Raw genomic sequence first — 19,991 nt, forward strand, 5'->3', positions numbered from 1 at the left:
ATCACTTCCGTTCTTCTACTTACTTTGAGTTTCATTGGCTATTTCTTTTCTAGTTTCCAAAGGTTGAAAGCTGAGGTTATTGATTTAGACCTTTATTCTGGTCTAATATAAACAGTTAATGCTATAAATTACCTTCTAAGTGCTGCCTTAGTGACAATCCACAAATTTTTATATATTGTGTTTTCATTTTAATTCAGTTATATTTTTCAATGTGACTTGACTCCAGTGAAAACCCATGGATTGTTTAGAAGTATGCTATTTATTTTACAAACATTTGTAGATTTCCAGAGAATTTTTTTCAGATAACTTTTTTATTAATTTAATTTCTGTTTCAGTCTATGATCATAAGTTTGTATGAATCCTTTTAAATATGCTAAGGCTTGTTGTATGGACTAGAGTATTGTCTTTCTTGATAAATGTTCCCTGTATACCTGAGTGGAATGTGTATTTTGCTGATGTAAGGTCAAGTGTTCTATAAATGTCAATCAGGTCAGATAGATTAATACTGTTAAATATCCTATTTATAAATATTCTAAATATCCTAAATATAAATATTTTCTGTCTACCTGTCCTGTCAATTATTTGAGAGCCTTCATTGAAAACTTTGACTATAATTATGGATTTGTTCATTTCTCCTTGCAGTTCTGTAAGTTTTTCCTTCTGGTACTAGGTGCATAAACATTCAGGATTGTTATGTCATCATAATAAATTGATTCCTTTATCATCATGAAATAACCTTCTGGCACTAACTCTTTGCTCTGAAATCTGTTTTGTCCATTATTTTTTAAATTAGTTTTTATTGGAGTATAGTTGTTTTAAAGTACTGTGTTAGTTTCTACTGTACTGCAAAGTGAATCAGCTATACATATACACATATCCCCTCCTTTTTGTATTTCCTTTGCATTTAGGTCACCACAGAGCACTGAGTAGAGTTCCCTGAGCTATACAATAGCGTCTCATTGCTTATCTATTGTATACATAGTATCAATAGTGTATGTATGTCAATCCCAAGTTAGATCATTGAAAAAGCAAAAGAGCTACAGAAAAACATCTACTTCTGCTTTATTGACTATGCCAAAGCCTTTGACTGTGTGGACCACAACAAACTCTGGAAAATTCTGAAAGAGATAGGAATACCAGACCACATTACCTGCCTCCTGAGAAATCTGTATGCAGGTCAGGAAGCAACAGTTAGAACTGGACATGGAACAACAGACTGGCTCCAGATAGGGAAAGGAGTATGTCAAGGCTGGATATTGTCACCCTGCTTATTTAACTTATGCAGAGTACATCTTGAGAAACACTGGGCTGGATGAAGCACAAGCTGGAAGCAAGATTGCTGGGAGAAATATCAATAACCTCAGATATGTAGATGACACCACCCTTATGGCAGAAAGCAAAGAAGAACTGAAGAGCCTCTTGATGAAAGTGAAAGAAGAGAGTGAAAAAGTTGGCTTAAAACTCAGCATTCAGAAAACTAAGATCATGGCATCTGGTCCCATCAATTAATGGCAAATAGATGGGGAAACAGTGGAAACAGTGACAGACTTTATTTTGGGGGGCTCCAAAATCACCGCAGATGTTGACTGCAGCCATGAAAGTAAAAGACGCTTGCTCCTAGGAAGAAAAGTTATGACCAACCTAGATAGAATATTAAAAAGCAGAGACATTACTTTGCCAACAAAGGTCCATCTAGTCAAGGCTATGGTCATGTATGGATGTGAGAGTTGGACCTTAAAGAAAGCTGAGTCCCGAAGAATCGATGCTTTTGATCTGTGGTGTTGGAGAAGACTCTTGAGAGTCCCTTGGACTGCAAGGAGATCCAACCAGTCCATCCTAAAGTAAATCAGTCTTGAATATTCATTGGAAGGACTGATGATGAAGCTGAAACTCCAATACTTTGACCACCTGATACAAAGAACTGACTCATTTGAAAAGACCCTGTTGCTGAGAAAGAGTGAAGGCGGGAGGAGAAGGGGACGACAGAGGATAGATAGTTGGATGGCATCACCAACTTAATGGACATGAGTTTGAGTAAACTCTGGGAGTTGGTGATGGACAGGAAGGCCTGGAGTGCTGTAGTCCATGGTGTCACAAAGAGTCAGACATGACTGAGCGACTGAACTGAACTTGTCAATCCCAATTTCTCACTTCATACAACCCCCCACTTTGCTACCTTGGTGTTTATTTTTTTGTTCTCTGCATCTCTGTCTCTACTTCTGTTTTGCAAATAAGATCATCTATATAATTTTTCTAGATTCCACATATATTCAGTAATATGCAATTGTTTTTCTGAATTACTTCACTAATATGACAGTCTCTAGGTCCATCCACATCTCTACAAATGACCCAATTTCATTCTTTTTTATGGCTGACTAATATTTGATAGTCTGTATATACCAAATCTCTTTATCCATTCCTCTGTTGATGGACATTTAGGTTGCTTCCATGTCCTGACTGTTGTAAATTGTGCTGCAGGGGTGCATGTATCCTTTTGAATTATGGTTTTCTCTGGGTATGTGCCCAGTAGTGGAATTGCTGGGTCATATGATAGTTTTTAGTTTTTTAAGGAACCTCCATACTGTTCTCCATAGTGGCTGTGTCAATTTGCATTCCTACCAGCAATGCAAGAGGATTCCCCTTTCTCAAGAGGCAGGTTGGGTGGTCTGGTATTCCCATCTCTTTCAGAATTTTCCACAGTTTATTGTGATCCACACAGTCAAAGGCTTTGGCATAGTCAATAAAGCAGAAATAGATATTTTTCTGGAATTCTCTTGCTTTTTTGATGATCCAGTGGATGTTGGCAATTTGATCTCTGGTTCCTCTGCCTTTTCTAAATCCAGCTTGAACATCTGGAAGTTCACAGTTAACATATTATGGAAGTCTGACTTGGAGAATTTTGAGCATTACTTTGCTAGCGAGTGAGATGAGTGCAGTTCTGTTCTTTTAAGTTTAATTAGGTCCTATTTGTTCTTTTTTTTTTTAATTCTAGGAAGTGGTTCAAAAAAGACCCTACTGTGAATTATGTCAATGAGTGTTCTGCTTATGTTTTCCTCTAAGAGGTTTATAGTGTCTAGTCTTACATTTAGGTCTTTAATCCATTTTTAGTTTATTTCTGTGCATGGTATTAGGAAGTATTCTATTTCATTCTTTTACACATAGCTGTCCAGTTTTCCCAGCACCACTTATTGAAGAGGCTATCTTTTCTCCACTGTATATTCTTGCTTCCTTTATCACAGATTAGGTGACCATAAGTGCATGGATTTATCTCTGGACTTGCTGTCTTGTTCCATTGCTGTACATTTCTGTTTTGTGACAGTACCATACTGTCTTGATGACTGTAGCTTTGTAACATAATCTGACATCAGGGAATCTGATCTCTCCAGCTTCAGTTTTCATTCTCAAGATTGCGTTGGATATTCAGGGTCTTTTCTGTTTCCATACAAACTGTAAAATTTTCCTACCTAGTCCTGTGGAAAATGTTGTAATTTGATAGCGATTGCATTGAATCTGTAGATTGCTTTGGGTAGTATAGTCATTTTCACAATATTGATTCTTCTGATCAAAGAACATAATATATCTCTTTTATCTGTTTGTATCATCTTTGATTTCTTTCAGCAATATCTTACAGTTTTCTGTGTACAGGTCTTTTGCTTCCTTAGGTAGATTTATTCTTAGGTTATTTTATTCTTTTTGTTGCAATGGTAAATGGGATTGTTTCCTTAATTTCTCTTTCTGATCTTTCATTGTTAGTGTTTAGGAATGCAAGAGATTTCTCTGTGTTAATTTTGTATCATGCAGCTTTACTAAATTCATTGATTTGCGCTAGTAGTTTTCTGGTGGTATATTTAGGGTTTTCTGTGTATAGTATCAGGTCATCTGCAAACAGTGAACGTTTTACTTCTGTTCCAGTTTGTACTTCTTTTATTTGTTTGTTCTCTGATTGCTGTATCTAGGACTTCCGTGACTATGTTGAATAATAGTGGTGAGATTGTACACCTTTGTCTTGTTCCTGATCTTAGAGGAAATCTTTTTAGTTTTTCACTATTGAGAATAATGTTTGCTGTGGGTTTGTTGTATATACCCTTTATTATGTTGTGGTAGGTTCCCTCTATGCCCACTTTCTGGAGAATTTTTATCATAAATTGGTATTGAATTTGGATGAAAGCTTTTTCTTCATCTATTGTGGTGATCATATGGTTTTTATTCTTCAGTTTGTTAATATGGTGTATCACATTGATTGATTTGCATATATTTAAGAATCCTTGCCTCCCAGGGATAAATCCCACTTGATCGTGGTGTATGATCCTTATAGTGTGTTGTCACGTTTGGTTTGCTAGTACTTTGTTGAGAACTTTTGAATTTATGTTTACCTGTTTTGTGTGATATTAATATAACCACTCCGGTTTTCTTTTGATAACCTCTGCCAGAGTGTATATTATCCTATCATTGTCTTTTAACCAGTTTTGGCTTTATTTTTAAAGTATGTTTTTTGTTAGTTGTGTATAGCTAAAAGTCGCTTTCTTTAATTCAGTCTGTCTCTGTCTTTTAAATGGATCCTCTAGACCATTTATATTTTAACGTGATTGTTGATATGGCTAGGTTTAAATTTAACATCTTGTTATTTGTCTTCTGTTTGTCTTTTCTGGTCTTTGTTGCCATTTTTCTTTTTTCTGCTTTCTTTTTTTTTCTGCTTTCTTTTGGGTTAATTCAATGTTTTATCATTATGTTTATCTCATTCTTTGGCTTATTAGCTATAACTTTTTCTTTTGTTATTTTAGTTGTTACTTAAGGTCTATAGTACATATATTTAACTTACCATGGTCTACCTTTAAGGCATATAATGAAATGTAATATAATTTTTTTTACTCTGTTCTGTATTATATGTACCAAATTATATTTATCCCATTCATTATTGATTAAATTTAGAATATTTTACTCTTATAAAAAATTGTTGTGTGAATATATTTGTATGTTTTTATTCACTTTTGCAGGTATATCCATGGAATAAATTCAAAGAGGTGAACTGCTCAGTTGGGCATTTTTCTGACTTTCAAGTCTTCCTTAACAGTTTAGCTATTTAGGTGACTTTTGAAAATTAATAAGATATTAGTGCTCTTAAAATGAATTCCAAAGTCATTGTGGTGTAATAACCATAGATAGCTATTATCTTTGATAAGAGTATCTCATGTTTAATTGTCTCCTTGTTTTTCAGCTTTGCAGGCAATTTTCAGTTTGGAGTATTTATTAACGACTGAAGAGCAAAATGAGAATAATGTATCTACAAAGAGAACTTCAGGTGTCATGCTTTTCTGTTTGGCTGCCCAGTTTGCTTTAGAGGTAATTCTTATGTAGCCACTTATGAGATTTTTACCTCTTTTCCATTTTCAGAGACTATTATGATGGAATCATCATCAGTTAGGCACAGGAGAGGTTTTTCTTTACCATCTATTTTGCCTCATTATTTTCACACCAAATTTGGTTGTAGAATTGTTTTATTTCTCTTCATCTTTTTATAATTTAAAGTAAATAAAACAAAGTGAAGTTAGATATTTGTTCTTAAAACAATAGGAAAATACACATAGCAAAACATTAACTTTTAATAGAAACTTGAGATTTAAAATGCTCTACTATGCAAAAAAAAATATTTATTTGGAGACGTGTCTATCTCCTTGGTTTGCAAAAAAAAAGTTTGAACCTTAATGGACCTTTCTAGTTGATAACCAAAAAACAACTTTAGTTTGGAAGCAATAATAACTTGTACCTCCTTTTTTATTGGCAAAATTCTGGTCTTAGTAATACATAGGATTAGGAAAAGCATTTTAACAACTGTCAAGTATATTATCAACAATATACAATCTGGCCACAGTTGTCTCTTCTACTTTATCTCATATTACTCCCCTGTATCATCATCATAGTGATATAAGCCACTATTACCTTAGGCACAGGGTCTAGAATAGCAGACACATAAGACTTCTATAACTCCAAGCACATTCAGTGTTTCTCAAACAGGCCAATCACATTCCTTTTTCCCTGTCTTATTGACACCATTCTATTTTTTAAGAAATGTTCTTATTTAAATGTTACCTTAAGATTTTTTTCCACTGTACAGATTTCCCAAATCAATTCTAGTTCTCAGTGCTCTCCTCCTACTCTGAATTGCAGTCATTTTTAATGTGTATACTACTTATTTGGTCTATATTTTATATACTGCCTTATATTGCTAATGCATGGATTGTCTGTCCAACTTGACTTACAAGATCCTTGAGTGTTGAGATCCTTTAATGGACCAGAACCTGGTGGTCTGGAGTTGATGATAAGAAAGTAAAAGAGAGAGAGAGGCTGATATTCCCTGGTTTACGCAGAAAACCAGTGAAGTCCTTGACACAGGGCTTGTGTTGCTCACGAAGGCACTGGGCGCCCTCTCCAGGGGGTGAAGGCACAGTGCGCCTTCTTGAGAGGGTCTTAGAAGCCTGGGCAGGAGAGTGAGCATGAGAGTTTCTGTGCTCCAGAGAATTAGCCAGAGAGAGAGAGAAAGACACGGGGACCCAAGCTCTGATGGAGCAAAGGTGTTTTATTCAACATAGTGTGGGTATATATAGTGTCTTACAAGGTAGCTTTGTTCAGCAAAGATAAAGATCAAAAGTCTAGACTTACAAACTATGAAGGAAACATAAGGCAATCTATATCAAAGAGAGAGGGTTGTAAATAATCACTTTTACCTTATGGTTCATAAAAAGGAAGAGGGTCGTAAATAGTTACTTATTATTGTATGGAAAAACTAACGAAGGAAATGCATGCATTCCTCAGCCCTGGGAGCGGTTTGCCACCCCTCTTAATTCCTGAATATTTGGGAATTAATAAGGAACAGAAGATTCATGACAGATCCAAAACAGCACACAGGAAGCCTCCTGTTAAATGCTTCCTGACACTTGAGGACTGTATTTCTGGTACCCAGTCCAGTATCTTGCTCAAAGTAATAGCTGAATATAGTTTTGAATGATATGTGTTTTGATGTTAATGAATAGGATAATAAAACTCCTGGAAGAGGAAAAATATTTGGCAGATGTGGATACAGGATGTGTTTGTGCAGAAAATGAGAAAAAAAATCTGTAATGGGGAACCCAAAAACAAATATATTTTTAAAGGAAGGTTTATACAGTTATATCTGATGGAAAGCAGAAGAAAGGTGGTGGAAGAATTATGGAACTATATTTCTGAAAAGCAAATAATTGTAATAGAAGAGAAAGAATTGGGGGGAAGAAACCCAAAGTAGTTTGAATTAGAAGATGGAAGGAAGTATGGATGAGCCAAGCCCAGGAAATTGAATATATTTCTACAAAAGAACAAGGATGGAATCCAGTCTTCACTTAGTGTATTGCAAAAGGCATTTCAAGTGCTAATGAGACTGTCATTCATTCAGCAGATATTTATTGAGTAGCTACTATGTGCCTACCATTGTTCTGGGCTCTTGGTATAAGTAAGTAAACAAAACATTGATATGCCTTCTTGGAGCTAACATTCAAGCAGGAGGAAAGAAAATATTAATAAGCATAATAAATAAGAAATGACATAATATGTTAGAAGTTGATAGCAATATAGAAAAAATAGAGCAGTCTTAATAGAGCAGATCAGGGATGGGGATGGGCTGAAATGGGTGTGAGTTATTTTTTTCAAATAGAGTGATGAGGATAGGTCTCATCAAGAAGATGACATTGTATGAAGACTTGAAATTGGTGAGGGAGTTAGCCCTGTAGATGGGGAAGTGAAGAGGAGCAGTATTCCAGGCAGAGGTAACACCAATTCAAAGTCTGTAAGGTAGGAACCAGGAGTAGCAAGGAAGCCAGTATGGCTAGAGTGAATAAAGGGTGGGATTAATGAGAGATCAAGTCAGAGAGGTAATAGAGAGTCTGGATTATATAGATCCTTATAGACTAGTGAAAGTACTTTGACTTTTACTCTGAATGACATTGGAGTGTCGTGACATGATTTGACTTTCATTTAACAGAAATACTCTTGGGTGTTATACTGAGACTAGGCCAGAAAAGAAGAGCCAAGGTGGAAGCAAGGATACCTAATAGGAAATTTTTAAAGTAATCTAGAGAAAAGATTAAGGTGACTCAGATAAGGGAGATAACAGTGGAGGTAAATGATAAGAGAATTTGCTGACAGATGAAGGGTATAAGAGAAAGAGACTGGGTCATCAAAAAGAGTTGCCATCAACTGAACTAGGAGAAGCTGCAAATAGAGCAGAGTTGGGAGGACAGTTAGGAGTGCAATTTGGACATGATGCATTTGAGATGTCTGTTAGACTATCCAAATGGAGATCCGAGTAGTCAGTTGATACAGCTCTGGAGTTCTGAAAGAGGTCGGGGCTGAAGAGAAAGGTTTACTGCTGCTGCTGCTAAGTTACTTCAGTCATGTCCGACTGTGCAACCCCATAGATGGCAGCCCACCAGGCTCCCCCATCCCTGGGATTCTCCAGGCAAGAACACTGGAGTGGGTTGCCATTTCCTTCTCCAATGCATGAAAGTGAAAAGTGAAAGTAAAGTTGCTCAGTTGTGTCTGACCCTTAGCATGGACTGCAGCCTAGCAGGCTCCTCCATCCATGGGATTTTCCAGGCAAGAGTACTGGAGTGGGGTGCCATTGCCTTCTCCGAATATATAGATGATATATAAAGCTATTAGACTGGGATACCATCACCAAGGAAGGGAGTATAAATGAAATAGAGAAGATGACCAGAGACTGAGCCTGGAGCTCTCAAATATTAATGGTTTGCAGAAAAGCAGAGGAACCAGTAACTGTTCAGAGGAACTGTGGTATTAGAGAAGATTCTTGAGAGTCCCTTGGACTGCAGGTAGATCCAACCAGTCCATCCTAAAGGAAGTCAGTCTTGAATATTCATTGGAAGGACTGATGTTGAAGCTGAAGCTCCAGTACTTTGGCCACCTGATGCGAAGAACTGACTAATTTGAAAAGACTCTGATGCTGGGAAAGATTGAAGGCAGGAGGAGAAGGGGATGACAGAGGATGAGATGGTTGGATGGCATCACTGACTCAATGGACATGAGTTTGGGTAAACTCCAGGAGTTGGTGATGGACAGGGAGGCCTGGCGTGCTACAGTCCATGGGGTCACAAAGAGTCGGACACTACTGAGTGACTGAACTGAACTGAGAGGAACCAATAAAAGGGTAATTAATGAAAGAGAACAACCCATGAGGTAGGAGAAAACAAGGATGGTGTGGTGTCTTAGAAGGCAGCTGTGTTTCAAGGAGGAAAGAGTGATTATGTTGATTGTTGCTGATATGTCAAATACCATGAGGACTGAGAATTGACCATTGGAATTTATAATATGTTGGTCGTTGGTGAGTTTGACGAGCAGTTTGGGTCGAGGTAGGACAAATGCCTGATTACAGTAGGCTCAAGAGAGAATTGAAGGAAAGAAATTGTATGCAATAAGTATAGTCAATTCTGTAGAAACGTTTACTACAAAGGGAAGAAAGGAAGTTGGGCAAGAAAAATAAAAGAAGTTGGGTAGTAGTTGGTGAGAGAAGTAGGATAAAGAGGCTTGTTTATTTGCTTGAAATGGGATGAATGAGAATGCTTATATACTGATAGGAATGACCCAGTTAGAGAACAAAAGTTGGCAATGTTACAAAAATGAAAGTTGTTAGACTAATGTCATTAAACAGTAATGGACACAAGTGTGTAATTTTGGGGATTGGCTCTAGGAAGAAAAGCTGGCTTAAAACTCAGCATTCAAAAAAAATAAGATTATGGCATCCAGTCCCATCACTTCATGATGGATAGAAGGGGAAAATGTAGAAATAGTGACAGATTTTATTTTCTTGGGCTCCAAAGAAACTGTGGATGCTAACTGCAGCCATGAAATTAAAAGACACTTTCTCTTTGGAAGAAAAGCTACGACAAACCTAGATTGTGTATTAAAAAGCAGAGACATCACTTTTCCAATGAAGGTCTATATAGTCAAAGCTGTGGTTTTTCCAGTAGTCATGTATGCTTCACTTTTCTCAATGAAGTGGTAAACAAGGTCATCACCCGAGAGTAAGAATAGGAGAGGAGGTGTTGGAGACTTGAGAAAAGAGGACAAGATGTCAACTAATCATCCAGAAAATCAGAAAAGTGAATGGCAAGGGTATGTGGTATGCTTGCCTTGTAGCAGTAAGGTCCATTTGATGAAATTTTAAAATAAATAGTTGTATAGGTTTTTATCTGGCTAGTTTCAGCTGCATGGATACAGGCACAAAAGTGACTAGAAAGTTGAATTTAACCAGGCTTGGGTTTGCTGACATGACTTAGTGACTGAACAACAACAACATACTTTTGCCAGATGAACACAACGAAGCAAAAGAGGGGCGGGAAAATCAAGAAAGAAGGAAATGGTTATAATGAATCCCCATGGAATTTAAACTAGATACAGAGGAGGACTTCAAAGAGATTAGGAATGGTGAAATGTTAGTAGTGTCAGTGTATTGGTGATCTTAATGCAGTGGAAGAATTGCTGGAGTGATAAAAGGAGTGAATTAGAAAGGTTTGTTGTTTATAGTCAAAAAAGAGTTGTATCCAACTCTTGCCACCCCATGGACTGTAGCCCACCAGGTTCCTCTCACCCTGGAACTTCCCAGGCAAGAATACTGGAGTGGGATCATCCTGACCCAGGGATCAATCCTGTGTCTCCTGCGTTGGCAGGTGGATTTTTTTACCACTGAGCCATTTGGGAAACCCTTATGTGGATTAGGGTGCTGGAAATGAGGGTGATCTCAGAGTCTGGGGTTCTTTTGGTTACTGCTGATAAACAGGAATAAAGAGCACAGTAAGATTAGTCCTAGTGGAGTTAAGGCAGTGTTGGCAAGGCTATGAGTGTTTGTGGATAGAGAGGAGTGGCTTTCTGGGGCCAATATGAACCTGTTTAGTAAAAAGTTTTTCAGTGAGTAATCCTTCTACCATCTTGCAGCAACTCTTAGTTTGAGAATGCAAACAGACAAGTTTAGATTTTTTTTTCTTGTCCTTAATGGGCAGGAATATAGACAGTATTTTATAAGTATCATTTTGAAATGTAATTTAACATATCATATTTATCCTTTTTAGAATGGCCAACAAGTCGTAGCAGTAAAAGCTTTGGAAAATTTAGCTAAATATTCGGAAGAGCCGCCACAAGTTCTTACAGCTTTAAAGTAAGTAATCCACATCCTGTGGATGTAAAAGCATTTCCTCTATACATGTTACTCTTGGTCTATAAATTTTGCCGTAATAGTACTGATGGCTTCAGGCTGAAACAATGCCTACAATACCAAGTGGGGTTTTTTTCCCCAGCTTTATTGAGATATAACTGACAAATGGTGGTATTTTGTAAGTTTAAGGTATGTAACTTGGTGATTTAATACACATTCATATTATGAAATGGTTAGCACAAGAAGATTACATCCATCACCTCACAAAATACTACACTGTATGTGGTGAGAACATTTTAAGATTTACTCTCTTAGCAACCTTCATGTATATAATACAGTGTGGTTAACTACAGTCACCATGCTGTACATTAGATCTCTGGGCTGTATTCAATTTGTAACTGGAAGTTTATACCCTTTGACCAGCATCTCTCCATTTTGTCCACCCACAGGCCCTAACAAACATCATTCTACTCTGTTTCTGTGTGTTTGGATTTCTTCCTTTTTTTGTTATTTCTTGCTTGCTTTCTTTTTTTTTTTTTAGAGATTCCACATATAAGGGAGATAATCCAGTACTTGTCTTTCTTTGTCTGACTTACTTCACTTAGTATGATGCCTTCAAGGTCTGTCCATGTTGTCACAAAAGACAGGACTTTTCTTTTATCTAGTTAAATAATATTCCTGTGTGTGTGTGTGCAAGTACACATACTACATTTTTTTATTCCTCCATTGATGGACACTTAAGGCTGTCTCCATGTCTTAGCTATTGCAAATAATGCTATAGTGAACATGGGGGTGCAGATATTTCTTCAAGACACTGATTTCCTTTCTTTCAGATACATAACCCAAAGTTGGGTTGGTGAATTGTATAGCAGTTTTATTTTTAATTTCTGAGGAACCTCCATGCTCTTTTTCCACAGTGGCATTCCCGTCAACAATGCACAAGGGTTTCCTTTTTTCTATAAAAAAACTTATCTCTTTTTTTTGGATAATAGCCATTCTAACAGGTGTGAGGTGATATTTCACTGTGGTTTTGACTTGCATTTCCCTGATGATTATAATGTTGAGCATCTTTTCATGTACCTGTTGGCCATTTGGATGTCTTCTTTGGAAAAATATCTCTACAGGGCTTCTTCCCATGTTAAAATAAGATTGTATTTTGCAGTTGAGCTGTAGGAGTTCCTTATATATTTTAGATATTAACCACTTATCATATATATTATTTGAAGATATTTTCTTCCATTCTATTAGTTGCCTTTTCATTTTTTTGATAGTTTCCTTTGCCATGCACAATATTTTTACTGTGATTTAGCCCCACTTACTCATTTTAATTCATTTTTGCTTTTGTTGCTTGTGCTTTGGGTATCATATCCAAAAAGTCATTATCAAGGAATTTTTCCCTGTGTTTTCTTCCAGGAGTTTTATGCTTCTACGTTTTTTTGTTTTTTGTTGGTTTTTTTTTCTTTTTTAAAAATTTATTTGTTTTTTAATTGGTTTTAAGTCTTGTATTTAAGTCTTTAATCCATTTTGATCTATGTCTTCTGTGTAGTGAGAGATAAAGGTCCAGTTTCATTCTTTTGTGTGTGGATATCAATTTTCTCAGTACCACTTATTGACAAAGATTTTATTTCCTCTATTAAGTATTCATGTCTCCCTTGTCAAATATTGGTTGATGATATATAGGTGAGTTTATTTCTGGGCTCTCTATTCTATTCCATTGGTCTATGTGACTATTCTTATGCCAGTACCATGCTGTTTTAATAACTATAGCTTTGTAGTATAGTTTGAAAACAAATGTGATGGCTCTAACTTTCTTCTTCTTTTTCAAGCTTGCTTTGGTTGTTCAGGGTCTTTTGTGGTTCCATACGAATTTCAGGATTTTTTTCTTTTATTTCTGTGAAAAATGCTATTGGAAATTTGGTAAGAATGCTTAAAGTAAAAAAACAAACAAAAAAAAGAACATATCAGTTAAACCTGATCTTTTCTTTATCTCTTTCTATGAAGGAAAATGATTTATCAAAAGGGAACTTTTACATACAATAATCAGGCAGAGGAGGCTGAGGTAATGGTAGAGAATATGCCAGTGGAAAAACTGGAAACCAGAAGGGTTCTGTAGTGATTATCCTGTTGGCCAACTGTACTTGAGTCCACTCTTCTGAAGGGAAATGGAATCACAGATATAATAATATCAGAAGGAGTCTTGAGATACTTGCATATGTTTAGTCAGATAAATATCTAAAATCATCCAGGATGATTGATAGTGTTTTTTATTTTTAAAGATTTTTAAGGTTTGAAACTTAACAAAATACCTTATTTTGTCCATTTGTCATCATGCTGCCAGATCCCTTCAAAAAGTACTCATCCTAGTTTATATGGAACCCAAAGGCCAGTTCCAGGTTCCTTTATAGAAAGAAAAATATAAAAGACTTGTACATTATGCCTAATGTTCCAACAGGTGATTTGGGGCAATGATATAAACTGTGGAACTATTTAAGAATATCTAATAAGCAGTGCTTTTGTTTTAAAATTATTTTACTAAATTACTCTTCCAAAATTACTAAGTTGGTATGTTTTCATTGCAACCATTAAGACATACAAAGACTTACAAATAAAATAATTAATCTCCTTTTCCTCTCTCTTTTCTTACTTCCACCCCCTGGGGTAATCAAGATTACTAACTTGATTTCTTTCTAAGCATCATTTTTTTTTATTACTTTATCATACAGGTGTTTGTTTCGTCTTTGTCTTCCAAGAATTTCTCAAATGCCAGAATCTGAAAACAAGTAAGTTATAATTCAACAGAAATGATGTATTCACCATTAGAAAAAAAATAGAAAAACTTCCACTAGAAATGTAATATTGAGAAATATATAGTATAATGGGTAAGGGCAGTATAGACTCTGGGGCTAGTCTTCCTGGATTTATATTTTGGCTCTGCCACTTATTAGATATGTAGCCTGGGCCTCTGTTTGCTCATCTGTAGAATGGGTGTAATAATAGTACCTACCCTATGAGGTTACTGTGATGACTTGATGAATAAATAAGTGTAAAACACTTAGAATATTGCCAGACCCTTACCATGCCCTCAGTAACATTAGCTATGATTTCATTATGATATTGCATCTGTTTTTCCCATTTATTTATTTATGGCTGTGCTGGGTCCTCGTTGCTACATGCAGGCTTTCTCCAGTTGCAGTGAGCGGGGGCTACTCTCTAATTGTGGTGCGAGGGCTTCTCATTGCGGTGGCTTCTCTTGTTGTAGAGTACAGACTCTATATTATAAGCTTCAGTAGTTGTGTCTCATGGGCTCTAGAGCACAGGCTCAGTAGTTGTGGCACGTGGGTCTAGTTGCTCCTGTGGCATGTGGAATCTCACCAGACCAAGGATCAAACTTATGTCCCCTGCTTTGGCAGGCAGATTCTTAACCATGGACCATCAGGGAAGTCTGTTTTTCCCTTTCTTAACAGGAGACTTACATATAGATGTATCTCTTACTTTCCCACAGAAACATAAATAACCTGATTTTTGTTGATTCCGATTTTCTATCACCTCAGCTGGGAGTATTCAGATATCTTTCTGCTCACAGTTTCTGTGGCATATGATATCAAGAACTTAACAATTTGTGGAAGAATTAGGTCAGCCATTTTTCATTCACAAAATTCATTTACTCCTAATAATTTAAAAGAAAACTATTCAAGATCTTGAGTAGGGATGACTTTCAGAGAAATATCACTCATCTCTATTGTCTCTGCTTGAACAAAAAGTCTATAATAGTGTACCACTACTTCATTTTTGCTTTGTATGTTTGTACCTGGAGGTATAGTATTTTTTCAGCTAAATTCATTGGGAACCGTCTATAACTGAGGTAATATTATATTGATGACATAACTTTTTTTATAATACAAATTCTACCCATACATGTATGGTTAAGTTTTGCCTCTTCTTTACAGGTTCTATGAATCCATTTGAAGGGCACTTAAACTTAAAAAAAAAAAGTATTGAGATAATTGGAATTTGAATAATGATCAAATATTTGATGATATTAAGAAATTATTGGAACTTCCCTGGTGGTACTTGGCTAAGACTCCACACTTCTAATGCAGGGGTCCTGGTTTGATCACTGGTCAGGAAACTAAATCCTACATGCCACATCTAAAAGATCCCACATGCTACAACTAAGACCCAGCACAGCCAAATAAATAATTAAAAAAATTTTTTAAAAGTATTATCTTTAAAGCATATAATGGTAATATAGTTATGATTTTTAAAGAATCCTTTTATCTTATAGACACACCCTAAAATATTTATGGATGAAATTATGTGATGTCTGGAATTTGCTTCAAAATAATATAGCTAGGTGGAAGTATCACTGAAATAAGATTGATGATGAATTAATAATTATTGAAGCTAAGCCATGGATACCTGGGGGTTCATTCATCTGTTAACACATGTAAACTTCTTTGAAATTTTCAACAATGAAAAGTTAAAGAATAAAATAGGAAACTCAGAGACTAAACCTTGATAGCTAATAGAACATAAAAGCTTCTTGAAGGCTAAAAAGGGCTATTTATATTGATCTTTGTATCTCTGAAACCTAGGACAGTATCAGATACGTAATAGTCACTCAATTTGTTTAAATGACTAAATATCAGTTCTTTATAAGAAGATCTTATATTGGACTTAAAGGGTGCTTCATACTCCATGTAATTGCAATGCAGTCAAATCCCACTCATTAAAACTAATTTGAAGATAGGGAAAAAGAAAGGCATCTTGTTTGAATTAAGGACAAACTTAAATTACGGAATATTTTTAAAATATGCCTTTATTGTTTTCATGTAAATACAGTAATAAAGAACATCCAAAAAAATAAAGAACATCTACTAGCCCACGAATGGTTCAACCAGAGCAGCTACACTTCTGTCTCTTCTTGTATATTAGAGTTTTATAAAATTTTATCTGAAACACAGGTTCTGGTTTCCCCTCTTCAAAAAAAAAAAGTTGAAAATCACAGAGATCAGTACCTGCTCTCAAATTCTACGACCCTGTAATATAAAACTTTATCAGTCATTGAAATCCTTTGCTTAGGTGTAGAGGGGGAAGAGAGAAAAAAATACGAGGACATTGGGGCTGAGGAACAGTATCCTATAATGGGGAAAAACAGTGTAAAATGATAGATTTGCACCTTGAGCAACAAACTTCACAATTTTGCATTTTCTTTGAGAAGCTCTCAGGTACAAATAGAGTCTCTTTTTGATACTTTTCTGAAGTAAAGCTTTGGAACAGCAGGAAAATACTCTTTTCTTTACTTTTTAGAAGGCAAGAAATGGATAGAATTTTGGCTTACTTCAATACAGGTAAATATCTCCTTGATTATTTTCACTCATTCATCTTGCCTCTATCCTCTATCAATATATAAATTCTCCAAGTATATTGAGCACACTGCCTCAGGCTTCATGTTTGAGTTAAGCTTCATGTTTTTACTAACATTTGTCACAGCAGTATATCTAGTTTCTTTATTCACAAGCAGAGAAAAGTTTGCTGTCACTAGCATTCATCTCCAAATGTGATTTCAGCTCTGTTTTTATTACAGTTTTTAAAAAGACATTTCTGTTTTTTCCTTCCTCCCTCCCTACCTGCCTTCCATCTCTGTTTCCACTTGATTCTAACCTAGAAAATGAACAGGTAAAAAAGGATCAAAACAAAAACACTCTGAACCCCACTAATTTTCATGATCTCTGCATCAAATTCAGATTGCTTACTCTGTTATTTTGAGGCTGTCCATCGATCTATCTGGACTTCCCTGGTGGCTCAGACGGTAAAGCGTCTGTCTACATTGCGGTAGACCCGGGTTCAATCCCTGGGTCAGGAAGATCCCCTGGAGAAGGAAATGGCAATCCACTCCAGGACTATTGCCTGGAAAATCCCATGGACAGAGGAGCCTGGTAGGCTATAGTCCACAGGGTCACAAAGAGTCGGACACGACTGAGCGACTTCACTATAGTCACTATCCATCTATCCAAGTCTATGTCACCTCCTCTGTATACCAGTAATTCCTGCCTGCCCACTTCATTCAGCTAACTTCCTAGCTCCATTGAATTTCTTTTTCCAACTCCATGCTTTCTTTCTTGGTGTTGCTTTTGCCTAATAGGTCTTCTGATTTCTACTGCCCATGCCTGGTGGCTCAGTGGTAAAGAATCTGCCTGCAGTGCAGGAGATGTGGGTTCAATCCCTGGGTCAGGAATATCCCTCAGAGAAGGAAATGGCAACCCACTCCAGTATTCTTGGCTAGGAAATCCCATGGACAGAGGAGCCTGGTGGGCTACGGTCCATGGGGTCACAAAAGAGTTGGGTATGACTTAGCGACTAAATAACAACAATGTACCAATTTCCTTAAGTCTAAAATACACCAAAAACTCCATATCCTAGGAATTCTATCCCATTTATTGCAGTAGTTCACTTCTACACCTCAAATATCTGTCAACAGGTTGTTAAATGTAACAAAGCAGTTTAGAAACCACAGCTTTTCAAAAGAGGAATGTTTACTGTTGGCATTCTTCTCTCTCAGAAGGGCACAAGAGTATGTAATAAATGTTTTCTGATGATCACAACAGATTTTGGTTCTGTACTTTGCTTGCTTAGGAGTTCAGTAAATAAATATTATGCTAACCTATCAGTATCTTTCCAATCCTCAATCTCCATTTCAGTATTTTAAATGATTATTTCTATTTTTTTCCTTACACATAAATCATATCTTTCTACCTCAGGTAGTGAATGATTGCTCTAATTAAAAATCTCTCCAAAGATGTGTTTGTTCTCCAGAGTTTGAATTAACAGTTTATAAGAGCTTGGTAATGCTTTTTGTCATTTTAATTATTTTGGTATGCACTCATGCACACACACTGAAAAAGGACTTTCTAAATCCAGGCTCATGTCTGACTGTTTTTAAAGCAGGATTAACAACTTTGTTAGAGTATAAAGTAAAAGACCTCAATATCAGATTTTCTTATTTGATGCAGCACTCCTGAACCTTACTCAGTTATTTGAAGGAGAAACCTGGACTTTAGCCTCTAAGATTAACGAAGCTCATTGGTTTCGAAAAACAGGTAAAAGGAAATTGTGTGGCTAAGCGAAACATTGTGGGGTGATAGAATCAGACAGATTAAAATTCTAGCTCTTAAATTTATAGCTATGGGTAAAAGGATAACTTGCTTAATCTCAGTTTTACTGTTTAATCTCAGTTTTACTATAAAAAATGGGGAACCTGGGACATACCATGCACTCACTGTTAGTTTTCTTCATTTTCTATTGAAATGAATCTAAGAATAAAATAATGAATTAGAACTGCAGGTCTCCAAGGTTATGTTCCTAAACTTGTTCTAGAATGCCCAATTTATCTCTAAATGTGAATCCTGAAAAATAAACTATATGCAACAATATGAATGAATCACAACAAAATGAATGTTGAGCAAAAGAAGCCAGATGTTATGTATATACTGCATGGATCCATTTATATATAGTAAGAAACAAAAAGCCAGCAAACTAATTTACAGTCTTAGAACTCAGGATAGTGGTTACCCTTGAAGGGAGTAGTACTTGAAGAGGGTAGGTGGGATTGCTTCTGGGTTTCTGGTAATGATAAAGATCTTTGATCTGGATTGGTTACATGGATATTATATACTTTATGAAAATTCATCATGTTATACGGTTATGAGTTATGCAATTTACTTTATGCAGATTCTATTTATAAAATTTACACTCCAGTGATAAGTAAGCAAGAGCAATTAAGCATCAGTGTTATAAGGTTAACTGGTTCTTCATGAACCTTTTTCTGCTTTATGGGGTTTACTGGGTCTCTAGGAGAAAAGGGAATAAATACAACAATCTGGTTTCTGGGAAACTTATGTGTATAATGGAAAATAGAAAACATTTAAATTACAGAAAGATTTAATGACTTTGATGTTTTAGAAGTTCAAAAAGTTATTTCTCAATACTTGTTTCACTGAATTTTAATTTTGATTTTTCAAGATAAAGATCATGCTGAATGTTGCCTAATGGGGATGTCCACAGCTCTATGAAAGATGTGAATCTTTCCATCAGTTTTCCTGAACGTTGAGTCTAATATACCTGATCTTTGCTTAATTTTAACTTTCTTTCAATGTGATACTCATTTTTTAGATGGATTCGTGTCAACTAAGAATTTATTGTATATCCCTGATTTTAAAAAAAATTCAACACTATTGCCATTAGTCATTGTCCTAGAATTAAAGATTGGAAGTAATAGAAGTCTCTAAGTTTACCTGGAAAAAATTTCTCTAAAAACCTAAAGTTAGCTTTTTTTAACCCTTGAGAAACCCCACATTAGTATGTTAATATTAAGGATGTGGAGATTATAAATCTGTGGAGATTATAATGGTACAGAATAAACAGTGAATTTTCATAATTATGTTATTTTATGTTAATGTTCAGCTTGGAACTTGGCCGTGCAGTGTGAGAAAGATCCACTGTCAATGAGAGAATTTTTTGTACTTTCTTACAAGGTAAGTCTCTTCTAACAGGTATCTCATGTATGAACCACAACAAGGATATGACCCTATGGCTATAGTCAAGGACTAAGTATAGAGTGAGATTGGCTTTTAATCTAGGAACTCTTAATATACGTTTAAGCAGGAATGACCTAAGGAGAATTTGCTCCCTAGAGGATATAATATGAGAACATGAGGTAGATCTCCCCATACCACAGTATCACAAACAACCATCCTGGAGTGTAAAGTTCTACCATAAGAGACTTACTCTTTTATCT

General features: G+C 35.9%; 1 protein-coding gene across 2 annotated transcripts in view; it reads left to right on the forward strand.

The window, feature by feature from the left end:
- The window catches only part of TEX11 (testis expressed 11), a 203,967-nt gene that overhangs the window by 124,903 nt on the left and 59,073 nt on the right, over nt 1-19,991 (forward strand). For both annotated transcript variants that reach the window (XM_019956488.2, XM_070785334.1), the window contains exons 18-23: nt 5,216-5,340; nt 11,112-11,197; nt 13,918-13,974; nt 16,505-16,545; nt 18,208-18,294; nt 19,658-19,728. In XM_019956488.2, coding sequence (XP_019812047.2) covers nt 5,216-5,340; nt 11,112-11,197; nt 13,918-13,974; nt 16,505-16,545; nt 18,208-18,294; nt 19,658-19,728 — 467 coding nt within the window. The remainder of the gene's footprint in view (nt 1-5,215; nt 5,341-11,111; nt 11,198-13,917; nt 13,975-16,504; nt 16,546-18,207; nt 18,295-19,657; nt 19,729-19,991) is intronic.

Source organism: Bos indicus, chromosome X (genome assembly GCF_029378745.1).
Source record: "Bos indicus isolate NIAB-ARS_2022 breed Sahiwal x Tharparkar chromosome X, NIAB-ARS_B.indTharparkar_mat_pri_1.0, whole genome shotgun sequence".
Lineage (NCBI taxonomy): Eukaryota > Metazoa > Chordata > Mammalia > Artiodactyla > Bovidae > Bos > Bos indicus.